The 16,876-nt window shown below is 46.6% G+C and overlaps 1 protein-coding gene across 1 annotated transcript in view; it reads left to right on the top strand.

Annotated features, from left to right (window-relative positions):
• The window catches only part of stk26 (serine/threonine protein kinase 26), a 92,999-nt gene extending 76,808 nt beyond the window's left edge, over nucleotides 1-16,191 (top strand). Inside the window, exons 8-11 of the mRNA XM_052021522.1 lie at nucleotides 3,525-3,624; nucleotides 5,528-5,590; nucleotides 6,220-6,356; nucleotides 13,897-16,191. Of these exons, the coding sequence (XP_051877482.1) occupies nucleotides 3,525-3,624; nucleotides 5,528-5,590; nucleotides 6,220-6,356; nucleotides 13,897-13,921 (325 nt within the window). The 3' untranslated portion in view covers nucleotides 13,922-16,191. The remainder of the gene's footprint in view (nucleotides 1-3,524; nucleotides 3,625-5,527; nucleotides 5,591-6,219; nucleotides 6,357-13,896) is intronic.
• The last annotated feature ends 685 nt before the right edge of the window (nucleotides 16,192-16,876 follow it).

Genomic DNA, 16,876 nt, shown 5'->3' with positions numbered 1-16,876 from the left:
TTCTAAATACTGAGAAATGTTAATGGATAAATCAAATTTAGTTTTTAAGAGCTAGTGAGTTAGCTGAGCGATAATAATGGTTTAGCATCCATTAAAAGCTTACACAGACCTCATGCAACATAGCATAAGACATTGAGGATACATTATAATGGCAATTCATTGGTGAGTAGTTTAAATTCACATTAGCTCAAATGTTTTCTACTAATCCAGTTAGAGAAAGCTACAAATCATGCAGTCTGCAGAGGAGAGCCGAATCATTCAATTACAGAGTGCACAGGACATTCAGCCCATTGGGTCCATACTGGCTCACAGCAAGATCAATCCATTTAGTTCACCTCCTCACCCTCTCCCATTAACCCTGCACATGCTTTCAGGTACTTGTCCACCTCCCTGTACACTGCTCAGTGACTCAGCTGCTACGAATCCCATTAGCAGTTCGCTCCAAACCTGACCCACTTGCTGCAGGGAAAGGTTTCTCTTAATGTCACTTTTTGCCCTTTTGCCAATCACCATCCATGCCTGTCCCCTGGTTCTTGACCCTTCTCTCCGTCTACCCTCCGTGATTGTAAATGCCTCAATCAGATCTCCTTACAACCACCTCTGTTCCAAGGAGGTGGTACAGTGGCACAGCAGGTAGAGCCGCTGACTTACGGCTCCAGCGACCTGGGTTCAATCCTGGCCTCAGGTGCTGTCTGAAGAGTTTGCATGTTCTCCCTGCGACCACATGGGTCCCCCCCCCCCCCCCCCCCCCCCCCCCCCCCCCCCCCCCCCCGTGCTCTTTTCCCCACATCCCAAAGATGTCTAAAGGTTAATTGGCTGCTGTGAATTGCGCAAGTCTGTGAATGATGGTTTGTGGGGAGAATAAAATGAGATTAGTGTAAAATGAGTGGATGATGGTCAGCGTGGACTGAAGGGCTGTATAACTCGATGAGAACAACTTCTCCACTCTGCACATCACCAAATAAAGTCCCTCATCCCCATAATTATCCTTGTGGATCTCTTCAGAAACCCACCCATTTTCACATTGAACTACATGCATGGAAACCTTGAATTTGCTGTCAGTGTAACTAAAGCTCTGCTATCATTACAAAATCTCATCATCATTGCTGATTGGTCAGGAGGTAACTCTCCTGACCAGTGGAACCTTCCCACTCTATTCCACCAGACTAGCCTAGCACAATGCATATTTAAAAATAGATCTATCACTAACCAAGGGGCTGTGTTTGTTTCTCTTGGTTGGAGCAGCGTTAGCTCATGTTATCTGCATGTTTGTTGACCGTGAATAGGCAGTTTTCAGTTTGCCTAGTTATTTTTGGTCACTGAGTCATATGTTCTGTAGCTTTAATTAGGATTTATTGCTTGTGCAAAATGATACTAAAGAAACTCTCTGTGAACTTACAGTAAGAGCCGTAGTCAGCCATGTTATACTATTTTTAGTGACGATAATTGAAGGATAAGTTATAGCCAGGACTCTAAGGAGAATTTTCCTTTAAATAGTGCCATGGAACTTGAGGTGGAGAGACTGGTGCTCAGTATACTATCAGCAAAGAAGTAGGAGCAAGGAGGAGTTGGCCATTCAGCTCCTCCAGCCTGTTGCGCTGTGCAGTGAAATAGTGTCTGATAGCGTCTGAGCCTCAGCTCCACCCTCATGGCTCTCCCTGTAACCCCTATAAGGCAAAAGTTGGCTTCATTGCAGGCTTGGCTCCGCCAGCCCAGCTCTCTGGGGATGTGTATCCCGGATATTCAAGACGTCTGAGAAAAGAAATTCCTCCTTGTCTCCATCGTAACTGATTCAGAAACTGTCTCTCCTCGTTCAGTTTCAGATTAGTTTATTTTCATATACATGAGTGTAATGAAATTCCTTGCTCATGTGAAACTCTGAGTAAACAGTATACATGATAACAATGAGCTCAAAACAACAGAATGGAGTGCAATCTGAAGTTGTACAAAAACAAATGCTAAGGTCACAATAATAGGATAACAGAAGAGGTTGAATTAAGAGACCGAGAACATGGCAGCACCACTGGGAAGGGGATGAAGAGGCGATGAGTTCAGAAGTCTGTTAGCAGTAAAGTAGAAGCTCACAAGCAGAAGCATCCTCTCAATGTCCACACTGTCAGACCCCTTCCTAGGTTTCACTGAGATTGTCCAGTGAGCATTGGTCCAAACTCCTTCACCTTTCCTCATAAGGCAACTCCTTCCTCCCAGGTGTCAACCTCAGTGAACCTCTGTGCTGCCTCCAGTGCAAGTATGTTCTTCCTTAAATCCAGAGAGCAAACCTGTACCCAGTAATCCAAGTGTGCACTCAGCAAGGCCCTGTAGTGATAATTCCCTACTTCTGTACTGCATCGACACCGCACCAGTCTGTCCACCAGAATACTGGGGTCAAATCCCTGGAGTGGATTTGAACCTGTGGCTATCTGACTTTGAAAGGGGTGGTGGTTGGGCCTTGGGGAGTGCATGAGACTGATACTACTGAACCAAGGATGTCCTTTGACCTGGAGACGTTCTTGGAGAGGTGAAAGATCAACCCAGTGTTATCAAGTCCAATGCTCAATGTTCCTGTCTTGGCCACTTTCATTAGTCCAGCTACTTGTGATTAGATGAATAAGTAGCCAAGTATTGTATGCATTTGATGTTGATTGGGCCTCTCAGTCGCACAGCCAGTAGAACTGCTGCCTCTCAGCACTGGAGACCCAGTTCAATCCTGACCTCTGCTGTCTGTGTGGAGCTTGCAATTTCTCTTTCTGACCAGGTGGGTTTCCTCTGGCTGATCTAGTTTCGTCCCACATCCTAAAGATGTGGGGGTTGGTGGCTTAATTGGCCGCTGTAAATTGCCCCTTGTGTGCAGGTGATGGTAGAATCTGGAGGGAGAATAAAATGGGATCAGTGTAAGTGGGTGGTTGATGGTCAGCACAGACTTGGTGGGCTGAAGGGCCTGTTTCTGTGCTGTGAGACTCCATGTTCAAGGCCAGGGTGGAGTCTTCAGGTACAGAGGGAGCCCTGCACTTTGTGGAGAAGCTGCAATTCTACCAAGGGGCCTTTTGCCTGTTTCCTTGGTGGGGTTATCACTCACTATAAATTGCCCTTCGTGTGTGGTAGAATCTGGGAGAGAATTGTTGTGAATGAGGGAGAATAAACTGAGTTGGGGCAGGATTAGTGTAAATGGGTGATTGATGGTTGTCAGGGACTTGATGGGCCGAAGGGCCTGTAACTGCTGTATCCCTCTATGACTACGATTGAGCGAGTTGCATCCCAGTGGAGGGCAGGGTTAGAACCTGCCCGGGTTCCTCAGGCACGTCAATGGTTGGGGAGCTCCCCAGCATTGCCTTCTGTTACCCCTGAAGAGCGGGTGTTCCATCAAGGGCTGAGCCACAGGGATGACCCCTGCTAGTAGCCCAACTCTGGGCTCAGTGCCGCTGACAGTGGGGGGACCGCTGTGTGAGGAGTCTGGGCCTGGCACTGAAGATGTGGGAATAGGTCTGCTGACTGGCTCGTGACCTCTTTTTCCTTCCCTCTTTCAGTGGGAGTAGTGACAAGGAGAACAAGAATGCAAAGCCCATTGAGTGGTCCTTCACCACGGTGAAGAAGAAACCGGACGCAAAGAAGCTACAGAACGGGACGGTAAGTGGCACAACTGTCCGACCAAGAATGTCCTGGACCCTCGACTGCTCCCCTCCATCACTCCCCTGCACTGCTCCCCCCCCATCCCACTCCGCCAGCCCGCCCCCCCCCCCCCCCAACCGCTCTCCTCACCCTCCCCTCCATCCCATCCCCTCCCTTCCTGTCCCAACACCCCCCCACCCCCCCCCCCCCACCACGTCCTAGACCCTTACCTCTCCCTCGACCTTACAGGGTCGGCATTTAAGGTTCCACTGTATCCCTGGAGTGGAGAGTTGAGTGAGTCCTTATTGCCTCATAACCCCCAGTGTCATAGAGTCATACAGCACGGAAACAGGCCCTTCAGCCCAACTTGTCCATGCCAACTAAGATGCTCATCTGAACTAGTCCCATTTGCCTGCGTTCGACCCACATGCCTCTAAACCTTTCCTATCCACGTACCTGTCCAAGTGTCTTTTAAGATTTCTTTATTAGTCACATGTACATCGAAACAGACAGTGAAATACATCTTTTTGCATAGTGTCCTGGGGGCAGCACGCAAGTGTCGCCACGCTTCCAGCATGCCCACAACTTCCTAACCCGTACGTCTTTTGGAATGTGGGAGGAAACCGGAGCACCCGGAGGAAACCCACACAGACACGGAGAGAACGTACAAACTCCTTACAGACAGTGGCCAGATTTGAATCCGGGTCGCTGGCGCTGTAAAGCGTTACGCTAACCGCTACACTACCATTTATTGTACCTGCCTCAACCACTTCCTCCAGTAGCTCCTTCCATATACCCACCACTCTCTGTGGAGAAATTGCCCCTCAGGTCCTTTTGAAATCTCTCCCCTCTCACCTGCAAAGAACCTATGCCCTCTAGTGTTTGGTTCCCCAACTCTGGGATAGACTGTGACTACTCACCCTATCTATGTCCCTCATGATTTTATATACCACTGTCTGTGAGGGGTGAGAATGCAGAGGAGCCTTCAGGCTAAGGCGCACCAGTGGATTCCAGGGTGGCTGTGAAATCTTTGGAAGGGTAATCTCTGCTTTCACGTGGGCGGTGTGGCTGCCGGTTTTTCCACTGCAAAGCTCCCCTATGAGGCAGTGATCTGTTCCTTGTGATATTTGTTGAGGGAGGTGCTGGACATGAGGAGTGCTGGGATTGTAATGGCTACCTCCTGAGATGAGACCATGGTTTAATATTGCCTCTGAAAGGAACATCATGCCTCATTACTTGCATACCATGACATGAGGCCATTCGCCCATCAGATCCATGCTGGTTCCCAGCAGAGCAATCCCATCAGTTGCATTCCGCCCCCAACCCCCTCTCCTTTTCTCCCTGCACCCCTGCAACTTGCTCTCTCTCACGTGCCCTTTAGTTTCTTTACCAATTACCTACACTAAAGGATAATTTACAGTGGCCAGTTCATCTACCTGCACGTCTTTGGGAGGCGGGAGTAAAGCAGGGCACCCGGGGGAAACCCACCAGGTCACAGGGAGAACATTCAAACTCGACACCGACAGCACTGAAGGTCGGGATCGAACTCTGGTCCCTGGAGTTGTGAGGCAGCAGCACTAGCCGCTGCACCACTGTGCCGTGCTTTAATCTTGGAGTGGGAGCATTGGGCCTGGATTTTGTGCTTCAAGTTTCTGGAGCAGGACTTGAACTCCTGACTTTCTGACCCTGAGGCCAGAGTGCAAACCCTGAGTAAGGACTGACAGCTGAAGTGCAAGTGGAATTGGGGAATAAAAGTGAAATAGTGTCATAGAGTTGTACAGCTCAAAATATCTGTCTGTGCTGACCATTGTACTAATCTTGTAACAAGTTATTAAATTGGTGACGTTGCGTGCTGCTCTTAACCATAGGTTGCTAGTACAGTGCTAAACAGCTGGTAACATGGTGCTCTTTCATTGTCCAGGACCAGGATGTCACCAAAATATCAACATGTGTATCCACTGTGATTGCTCCTCTCTTCGCTGAGGTATGTGGTCAGGAGACAAATTCCTGTAAAGGCACCTACAGTAAAACGATTAATCTGGCATGCTGGGGGCTTTGGTGCCAGACTGGTAAATGTTCCAGACTATTGAATGTTATTCCCTTTCAATAGCCCCTTAATAGTTCCTTTTAAAATGTTAAACAGGAGAATAGTACATTTTGCAGTGAACCCAGAAAGTTTGAAGGAAGCATGGGAAACAGAAAGAGGTGAATTTTAATGAATCCTGGTGTGTGAGATGGAGGGCAGAAACCAGGGCCTCGGTGTGTGAAAGGGAGTGAGGTAACTGGGACCCCGGTGTGTGTTGGGGGGTAGCGAGGCAACCGGGACCCCTGTGTGTGTGGGGGGCAGGGGAGGGGGGAAACGAGGGAACCGGGATCCCTGTGTGTGTGGGGGGGGTGGGGGGGTGCGCGAGTGGGTGAGGGAACCAGGACCCATATGTCCCTTATGTGTGTGTGGGGGGGTTTGTGAGCAAGGGAACCAGGACCCCTGTGCTGAAGCATCAGGATTTCCAGATAATCGGATAGCAGATTATCAGAGTTTGCCTGTACTTTGTCTGCTTGAGAGAGTGTGAGCAGTGGAATGTAACTAAAACCTGTGTATCTCCCTCAACCCAGCTGAAGGAACAGGACAGAGACAACACAGAAAGGGCTGAAGCAATTGATGCATTGGAGAAAAGCATGAACAGGGTTGAAGCCAGCTACCCCGGCATCACAGAAAAGTTGATAAAGAAAATAATAGAAAGGTTTCAAAGGTCAGTTCTTTATTTTGGGTGTGTTTGAAGTTCTGGTCACCTGTACTACTGTAAATCTGATGTTTTGTGATAGTGTAATTTACTTAGCTATATTGCTATATGCGTATTGGTATTAGTTTATTATTGTCACTTGTACCGTGGTACAGTGAAAAGCTTTTCTTACAAACTGATCATACAGGTCAATTCATTACACAGTGCAGTTACATTGAGTTAGTACAAAGTGCATTGATGTAGTACAGGTAAAAACAGTAACACTACAGAGTAGAGTGTCACAGTTACAGAGAAAGTGCAGTGCAATAAAGTGCAAGGTCACAACAAGGTAGATCGTGAGGTCATAGTCCAACTCATTGTATAAAGGAATCGTTCAATAGTCTTATCACAGTGGGGTAGAAGCTGTCCTTCAGTCTGGTGGTGAAGAAACTGGTGTTTCTTTAATTACTCAATTTTTCCAAACCTAATTAAGTCCATGCTGGTAATATCCCAGTGAGACTTTCTGGCATTCATTTCCAAGCTTCCAAAATTGGATCTTTCTCTGTAACCTCCCCCAGCCCTCCCAGAGAGCTGGCTTCCTGCACCTCCCCCACTTCCTCCTCCTTCCACTATCAGTCACAGTCACCTGGGCCCCACAGTGTGGAACTCCCCCTTGAAACCTCTCCTCCTTTGCTGCTGTAAACCTGTTTCTTATGTCTCATTTTGTCGTCCTGTATCGAGTCTTGCTTGATTGCACTTCGATCTTGGATGTTTGAAGGCCTACATTTACACAACTTGTTGTGGTTCTAATACACACAAGTTATCTCTTCTCATCTCTTGCCCTCATTCCTTCATGTATTGGTTGCTGTAAATTAAGAAAACATCTTATGCTTGATAAAGAATATACAGATAGGCTTCATTTGCACTGTCAGACCACAGCTGAGCAAATGGGGAATGCCCCAAAGAATAAATAACATCTGGGAGAGAAAGTCGATATTTATTTCCTGCTGCTTAGTTTATTTGTAGATGAGTGCTGCCTTTAATTAACAAATCGTGCCTATCTACAAAGTTCCTTCAACAGCAGCAGTAAAGCCTGAAGTTGCTGTGACTAATGCCAAAATTTTGTGGCCTCAGAGGTAGATGGAGATGGTAAATATTGTTGCAATTTAGTACAGGCCTCCCCAGGGTTAAGAGCATCTAACTTATGGACAACCCTGCATATGACTGAGTTCCCATAATACTAAAGTCTGACGTACGTACATAGAAAGCATCCTACCCAGATGCATCACAGCTTAGTATGGCAACTGATCTGCCCAAGAACCCATGAAACTACAGAGACTTGTGGACACAGCTCAGCACATCACAGAAACCAGCCTCCCCTCCATGGACTCTTGTCTACACTTTTCCCTGCTTCGGTAAAGCAGCCAACATAATCAAAGACCCCACCCACCCTGGACCTTCTCTCTTCTCCTCCTCCCATCGGGCAGAAGATACAAAAGCCTGAAAGCACATACCTCCAGGCTCAAGGACAGCTTCTATCCTGCTGTCTTAAGACTATTGAACTGCTCCCAGGTACAGTAAAATAGACTCTTGACCTCACAATCTACCTCGTTATGGCCTTGCACCTTATTGTCTGCCTGCATTGCACTTTCTCTGTAACACTTTATTTTGCATTCTGTTATTGTTTTCTCTTGTACTACTTCAATGCACTGATGCAATGAAATGATCTGTAGGGATGGCATGCAAAACAAAGCTTTTTACTGTACTTCGGACAAGTGATAATAAATCAATTTACCAATTTATGTCTGTTCCTACGAATGACAGAACTAGTTTCCCCTCTCTCTCTCCAATTTTCAGTAATTGTTCTTTCTTATGTGCTTGATGCTACTTATTACAATACTGCGGAGATATGGTTACCATTTCGAGTGATTTTTGTCTATTTTCCAACATGGACAAAATTGACTTATGGATGGCTGTAAAAATGGAACCAGGTTGTTATCTGGGGATGTCCTGTACTGGGATAATACCGTACAACAGTGAGGTACCCTTCACTGATTCTCCCTGACATCCTAAGCATCAGAAAGCAATAGTAACAGAATGTAATTTGGAATATCTGGGAGAGAATGAGGAGCATTTTCATTAAGAGATTTGGATACTGTGTGAAGAATCTGGTCGCACATTTACATGGATCTCTACATTGCTATTGGTATTGTTTTATTATTGTCACTTGTACCGAGGTACAGTGAAAAACTTGACTTGCATACCAATAGTACAGGTCAATTCATTACACAGTGCAGTTACATTGGGTTAGTACAGAGTGCGTTGATGCAGTACAGTTAAAAACAATAACTGTACAGAGCAAAGTGTCACAGCTACAGAGAAAATGCAGTGCTATATCACAAGGTAGATCATGAGGTCACAGTCCATCTCATTGTATAAGGGAACCATTCAATAGTCTTATCACAGTGGGGTAGAAGCTGCCCTTAAATATGGTGGTACGTACCCTCAGGCTCCTATATCTTCTACCTGATGGAAGAGGAGAGAAGAGAGAATGATCCGGGTGGGTGGGGTCTTTGATTATGCTGGCTGCTTCACCAAGACAGCGAGAGGTAAGGGCAGAGTCCAAGGAGGGGAGGCTGGTGTCCGAGATGCGCTGGGCTGTGTCCACAGCTCTCTGCAGTTTCTTGCGTTCCTGGGCAGAGCAGTTGCCATACCAAGCCGTGATGCATCCAGATAGGATGCTTTCTATGGTGCATTGATTAAAAGTTGGTGAGTGTCAAAGGGGACAAACCGAATTTCTTTAGCCTCCTGAGGAAGTAGAGGTGCTGGTGAGCTTTCTTGGCTGTGGCATCTACGTGATTTGACCAGGACAGGCTGTTGATGATGTTCACTCCCAGGAACTTGAAGCTCTCAACCCTCTCGACCTCAGCACCGTTGATGTAGACAGGTGCATGTACACCGTCCCCTTTTCTGAAGTCAATGACCAGCTCTTTTGTTGACATTGAGGGAAAGGTTGTTGTCATGACACCATTCCACTAAGCGCTCTATCTCCTTCCTGTACTCGGACTCATCGCTGTTTGAGATGCGGCCTACAAAGGTGGTGTCATCTGCAAACTTGTAGATGGAATTAGAGCAGAATCTGACCACACAGTCATGAGTGTATAGGGGGTAGAGTAGAGGGCTGAGGGCACAGCCTTGTGGGGCACCAGTGTTGAGAATAATCATGCCGGAGGTATTGCTGCCTGTCCTCGCTGATTGCGGTCTGTTGGTTAGAAAGTCAAGGATCCAGTTACAGAGGGAGGTGTTGAGTGCTAGGTCTCAGAGTTTGATGACAAGTTTGCTTGAGATTATTGTATTGAAGGCAGAGCTGTAGTCAATAAACAATAGTCTAACGTGGGTGTCTTTACTCTCCAGATATTCCAGAGCTGAGTGTAGGGCCAGGGAGATGGCATCTGCTGTAGACCTGTTTCGGCGATAAGCGAATTATATTGAATGGTGAGGCAGGTTTGAGAGGTTGAGTGGTCTGTACTATTTTCTTGTGTTCCTAACACATCCCACTGAGTCAAAAAGTTGTGGCTTCATGTGCCTTTACAAGAGCACAGAATCCAGGGTGGCAGTTTGGTGCATTACTGGGTTTGAGGAGGAAGGATCTTTTAGGGCCACACTTTATATCAAGGCCTCATTTCACAGAGCCCGTGTTATATATGTCGCACCTGCCGTCTGTCCCTCAATCAACAACAGCAAAACCTGGTCATTAAATCTGACTAGGGGATCTTGCTGTGCATTAGCTGACTGCATACTTCTGAGTTTACTGCTCTTCAGTACTTCAGTGACTTTGATCTTGAAAGGTGGGGCCTACACATAAGGTCCTCTTGTCTGTTGGAAGTGGTTCACAGTGATCCACAGTGACTGTATCTGATTGGCAGCCCTTTAACCCAGGACATTCCTGGGCATCCTCCTGATTGGATCATGTGGCCATGCTGTTCCCAGAATCTCGATCCCTGTCAAGCCCTGGTTTGGAATAGTGAATGTTCAGGTCTGGTTGAGGAGCTTTAAGGGAGATGCTTTCATTGGGCTTTCGGAAGTGACCGTCAGGGCCAGCGTTAACCACCTGTCCGCAGTTGCCCTTCACAAGGTGGTGAGCCATCGCCTTAAACCACCACAGTCCACACAGTGATGGTACTCCTATGGTGTTACTCAGTGGGAATTTTGCAGTTTTAAATCAAGTTATTGTGGTTTTAAATCCTATTAGCACAGGATATGGAATATACTTCTAGGTCAGTGTTTTCCAAGCTAGTAGAGACCATGAGTTTGAGAGATCCTATTGAAAAAATGTTGATGCATAACTGCGGTGTGTTTTGGAGGTGGTACGTACCTCAGGCAATTGAGTTATAGACTCATGCAGCACAGAAACAGGCCCTTCAACCCACCATGTCCATGTCAACTTTTTTGGGCATCTACACTGATCCCATTTGCGCACATTAGCACCGTATATGTGCCTGTCTACATGCCTCTTAACTGTAGTGATTGTATCTGATTCCACCAACTCCTCTGGCAGCCATTCCAGATATCATCCACCCTCTGTGTAAAATAAAAATTTTACACCTCAGATCCCCTTTAAAGCTCCTTCCTCTCCCCTTAAACCTATGCCTCTTGTTTTTGATACCCCTATCGCAGGAAAAAGATTTTGACTGTCTACCCTATCTATGCCTCTCATAATCCTATAAACTTCTGTCATGTAACCCCTCAGCCTCCTTCACTCCAGGGACAACAAACCTAGCGCTAACCAAAGTCTTCCAATCCAGGCAACATCTTGGTGAATCTTTGTACCCTCCAGATTGCTATACTATAGCATGGTGACCAGAACTGTGCATGATACACCAAGTGTCGCCTAACTAGTGTTTTGTAAAGTTTCAAGATATTGTCCCAACTCTCATATTCTATATCCAGACCAATGAAGGCCAGCATGCCATTTGCCTCCTTCACCACCCTGTGCGCCTGTGTTGGTATTTTCAGGGAACTCTGGACTTGGACCCCTTGGTCTCCTCATCAGTGGAGGTCAGTGTTGGCTGGTATAACATTCAACCAGGTTGCTTTGACCTAGAAGGCTGTAGGGCTGCCAGAGTGTTGTTTGAGCTACAATCACTCAGGTAGTGGGGAGTATTGCAGCCTGCTGCCGACTAGGAGCTAGCAGAAAGCCTCAGAGAGCCTTTGCGGAGTTGGGCAATGAGGCACTTGCTGCAGGATACCCAACTCCTGTCTTTCTCCTGTAGCCATTGGCAGGTCCAGTTACATTTCTGGACTTTGTCAGCCGTTCCCTCCCCCCCCCCCCCCCCCCAGTGTAGTGATGCATGTGTGGGAGATTATGAAAGCTGTGGTTTGGAAAGACTTAGTCAGAAAATTGTGAGGTGTGGTGACATCAGGGACTTCATTCTTAATAGATTCTGACTGGGCCCAATTATTCCCAGCGAGTGATGAGAGGAATGAGGGAAACGTGCAAATGGAAATGTTTGACTCATCCTCTCCCAAGGGGAGTAAACCCTAGGGCTGGGTGATTCCTAGCTGCATCAGAAGGACAGGAGGAACAGAGGGATCTTTGGGTCCATCGATCCCTCGAGGTTGCCGCACAGGTCGATAGGGTTGTTAAGAAGGCGTATGGTATGTTGGCCTTCATTAGTCAGGGTATTGAGTTCAAGAGCTGCGTGGTGATGGTGCAGCTCTATAGAACTCTGGTTAGACCACACTTGGAGTATTGTGTTCAGTTCTGGTCGCCTCATTATAGGAAAGATGTGGAAGCTTTAGAGAGGGTGCAGAGATTTACCAGGATGCTGCCTGGATTGGAGAGCATGCCTTATGAGGATAGGTTGAGTGAGCTAGGGTTTTTCTCTTTGGAGAGGAGGAGGATGAGAGGTGACTTGATAGAGGTGTACAAGATGATAAGAGGCATAGATCGAGTGGACAGTTAGACTTTTTCCCAGGGTGAAAATGGCTAAAATGAGGGGGCATAATTTTAAGGTGATTGGAGAAAGATATAAGGGGGGTGTCAGAGGTAAGTTTTTTTTTACACAGAGGGTGGTGCGTGCGTGGAACGTACTGCCGGCAGAGGTTGTGGGGGCGGTTACATTTAGGACACTTAAGAGACTCTTAGATAGGCACCTGAATGATAGAGACATGGGGGGCTATGTGGGAGGGAAGGGTTAGATAGTTATTAGAGCAGGATAAACTGTCGGCACAACATCGTAGGCTGAAGGGCTTGTACTGTGCTGTAGTGTTCTATGATTGGAGCCCCATTCACAACAGTCAGTGTATGTGGAATGAATCCAGCAGAGACACAGGGTTAGAGTCATAGTCTCACAACACAGAAACAGGCCCTTTGGCCCACTGAGTCTGTGCTGACCATCAACCACCCATTTCCACCAATCCTACACTATTCCCATTTCATTCTCCCCACATTCTCATCAACTCCCCCCAGATTCTCCCACTAACCTACACATGAGGGGCAATTCACAACACCAAATGAACCACCAACCTGCATGTCTTTGGGATGTGGGAGGAAACTGGGGGTAAAAAGCAGTTGCTCAGTCACAGGGAGAATGTGCAGACTCCTCACAGACAGCACCGGGGGACAGGATCGAACCAGGGTCGCCAGAGCTGTGAAATACCAGCTCCACTTGCTGATCCACTGTGCATTCTACTCAGACACAAGTGCAGTGACTGCGGGGTTAGGCACTTCCCCAATGCAGGACAACCTCCCCCTCCCCCACCTGTGGATCTGTCGATCTGTAAATCTGTCAACTTTCCACCGTTTCACCCTCAGTGCAAAGATACAAACACTTGAAGAATTTTAAAGTGTGTTTGTGTAAAACACTCCCCCAGTAATAGTGGCGACTTCGCAGTCAAATCATTCCGACAAATAAAGTGGGGTTCCTCCAACTACGTGCCGGATGCATCCTCTCTGAGTTACTGTGCTGCAGTTTGCCATTTTAACCTGCGAGTCAGTACATGGATCTGCAGCACCATTAGTGCCCAGCAGGGGGAGGCCTGAACATGCCTTCCTCGTGCTTCCCTGGTTTAATTGCCTCAAGTTCTGTGTTCGTGCGTAACCAGGTAAAACCAGCCCTGTGGTGCTGGCTGACCAGGGTGGGGCTCCATGTCTGCTGGCTTGACCATTTCAGAGGACAGTTCCCAAGTGTCGGACTGTAGTCACATGTCGCCTGGCTGGGGAAAGGTTTGCATATGATTGAACCATTAGGATCGAGATGAAGAGAGATACCTTGAAGTGTGTGGCCACAGATCTCTGGAATTGGGTTTGCTGAGTACAAGAGAAAGGGGAAGGTCCAGACCATAGTGGAAGTTGACAAGAGCGAACATTTTAAAATCAAGCATTTGCTGGAAGGAGGCAGTGTACACTAACCAGCTGAGATGTGAAAGGTGAGGACAGGGATTGCTGCGGTTTAAAATACCGGCAGCAGAGTTATGAGTATGTTTAGTTTAGCAGTGACTGCGGTGAAGTTTTATTTGTAAAGTGACGTCTACCATTTTTAATTTTTTATGCCTTTTTCCATTCTAGGCATTCGGCCACTGAATCATGCTAAGGACTCCACCTGCTGACTGGATGCTTTCATTGGTCCCGACATACCCATGCTGTCCAACCCTTCCTCCCCACAGCCCCAGGGGCACAGTGAACAGACCTCTTCTCAACCGTGCCTCCCTCCCATTTCCTTCTCTCAAAAATCAGGTCTTAACTCTTCAGTATTTTCAGCAACACATCTATGGAGATGGGAAACACCTCGCCTGTGTGAATTGAATGTCAAAAGCAAACTTCTGGCTGAGTGTGGGAAAGCTGGACTGATTGTTTTGTTAACTCAAGTTAAAGTTCACCTTTACTGCACTTCTGTGCCAATAAATTATAAATATTAATTGTCAGCACGGAGTAGAAAGCCAGTCGCATTGATGTTGCCAGTTAGGAATGTGTAACATCGTCATGTTTACTTTGATCTCCAGTCGCCACTACACGAGTTGAAATTCTGGGCCATAAATTGGAGGTGGGGAGAGGGTGATGTCACGGATATCTTGAAGATGACTCTCAAACTACTGACTGGCTGGTGCTTTCAATCCAGCTGTTTTCTGCTGGATATCAGAAGTGGAGATGGCTGCTCATGTGAGAAGAAGCCGACTTTAGCACAGTACCTGCCAAGACAAGGTGCAGTGCTACTTCAGAAAGAGTTCCCACTCCTTTTCCCATCTCCATGACTCCTGATGCTACGTACAGTTGTACATGAGCCAGTAACACAGGTTTCACACTCCCACTCCCGTCCACCACAGCTCCCCCATCTCATTGACCTGCACTGCATTTTCTTGTCTGCCTGGGTGTTCCATTTTGAAATCCCTGGGCCAGTCCCAGTTCTTGTGCCTCATTAGTGCATCAGAACCCAAAAATGTGATCCTGTCAACATATAGGAATACAGATATACACCCATCCCAATTATCTGTGGTATTCGCTTAAGCAACTTCCAAAGACCACAGCCTGAAAGTGTGCAATTGTTAATTACTATTCCCCACCTGCTTTTCGTAAAACTAATGGTCCCTTGAGCAGTGTCGGTTTGTATATCATCAACAAAATAAAAGGGGTACAGCATTTCAAACATTATTGTTTATTGGCCAGCAGTCTCCTTTTTTTGGTGCCTGTAAACTGTGGGTCAGAATAATTGTGTGGGGAAAGGTCTGAAATCACTGCAGAACCCCCTTATACTCTGCACAAGGTCTGAGAGAAAGGAAGCAGAAGCATTTCTCAAAAGGACTCTCTTAAAAAGAAAATTAAAGTAAGTCAGTCCTCTCATTCACTTCCACTTTTGTGCTTGGGGTATTTTTCATTGGAGTTTCATGCCTCTTGTCCCTGCAAACATAACCTAAACTTAAATGGTAGGATGAACAGTGTCCCTGAATGTCTTCCTATATTGGCAAAGGGGAGATGCCTTTTGTGCTTTAAAGGAGCCTTCAGCTGTGGTCCTATATTCTATAACTTGTTTCGGCATCCTGTTTTGAAAAGGTTGGCCTGTTCTCTCTCTCTCATGATGATGCAGACGGCCGTAGAAACTGGTTGTGTGTAAAGGGATCATCCAGGAAAAGGCAGCAGCCTTGCTGGACTTCCCACTGTATGAGGAGTGAAGTAGTTTGCTTGAGAGACTGAACTGGCACCCCCCTCCAAATTTTAATGGGGCAGGGGAGAGGAGGAAAAGAGAAGAGTCCATAGGAGTGTTAAACTGTTTACCAGGGTGTAGTTTCAGAACAGATTCTTCTGCTGTGGCCTTATTGAGCTGAGCTGCTGTTTGGAGACCAGCTTCAGAGAAGATGTACCTCAGGTTTATTAAATAGGAGCCCATTCTTTCCTAAGTTGGATTGAGATGGAAGTTTGTCCAAAATTCCTGCACAGAGCCTCTGTCGACTATGATTCCATTATATCTCTTCTGTTCCCATCCCTGTGGTGGCTTCAGCTGTTCAGAGTAAGTGTGGAGTCCACCTACCATTGTGACTGCTGTCCTGTTAGCGACCCCTCCGTAGTTTTTCCCATGGGGAACGTTGAACAGTTCTGGACTGAAAGATCCAATGGCAGTCACGCACAGCTGCATGTGTGTATGTGAAGCTGACTTGAAGAATGATAACTAACATCTGGCGACTGTGTGTGAAAGGTCTTGGCAGCAGTCCTTCTCCACCGGCATGTGAGTAGGTGAGTGAATATAAAAGGAAATGCATCCCAACAGCAGGAGAACTGGTCAGGCTGGGATTCCCACTTAACTTTCCCAAATATTGGGAACTTCCAGGCACTGTACCCCCTTGTATTCCACCCCCCCCCCCCCCCCAAAAAGCACCCAGATCTCTCCAAGCCCAGCAGTAAGGAGAGTCAACCCCATTTAATGAAACCAATTGAACTCAAGTTCAGTTCCAAGTGTGGCAGCTGAGAATAAGGAAAGAAGATTCTCCCTCAGCAGGGTACCGAGAAAGGACAGAACTCCTCATCCACCCCAGGAGAGTCACACGTGTATATACTTTGTCACAGAACTCCACAAGGTAGTTGCACTGCTTCAGACTTGCTTTTATTTTGTGTGTGGGTGCATAATGTAATAATAGACCATTGAACCTTACATTCTTTACACACTCTGTAAATGCTACCTTTATGTCAAATGCCTTTTTAATATACATTTATATAGAGAGAGTGCCTAAATGTATTTTGCCAAATGTTTGAACAAGTGATTGGTTTGCTCATGGTCTTTAGACTACATATTATCAGCTAAATTGAGGGAGATTGACTTACCAATGGTATTTTTGAATTTTTTGTTTCATTGGAGTCCAGCATCACCCACAAGATGCCAGACATTATCCTTCATTTGGCATCTGTCCTTGTTACATATTTACCACCTAACTTTCCATCCTGAACGTAATGAAATCAGGGCCTTTGTTTCAAGATTGAAAATTGTTTTATTTCTGGGGTATTTTTGAAAAAGCCACAATTAATGTCTTGATTTAAAGCAATATTTTTGTAAGTGTACAAA

This window comes from Pristis pectinata, chromosome 8 (assembly GCF_009764475.1).
Source record: "Pristis pectinata isolate sPriPec2 chromosome 8, sPriPec2.1.pri, whole genome shotgun sequence".
NCBI classification, from domain to species: Eukaryota; Metazoa; Chordata; class Chondrichthyes; order Rhinopristiformes; family Pristidae; genus Pristis; species Pristis pectinata.
Note: the sequence above shows the minus strand (reverse complement) of the source record. Positions and strands in the feature narration are given on the sequence as shown.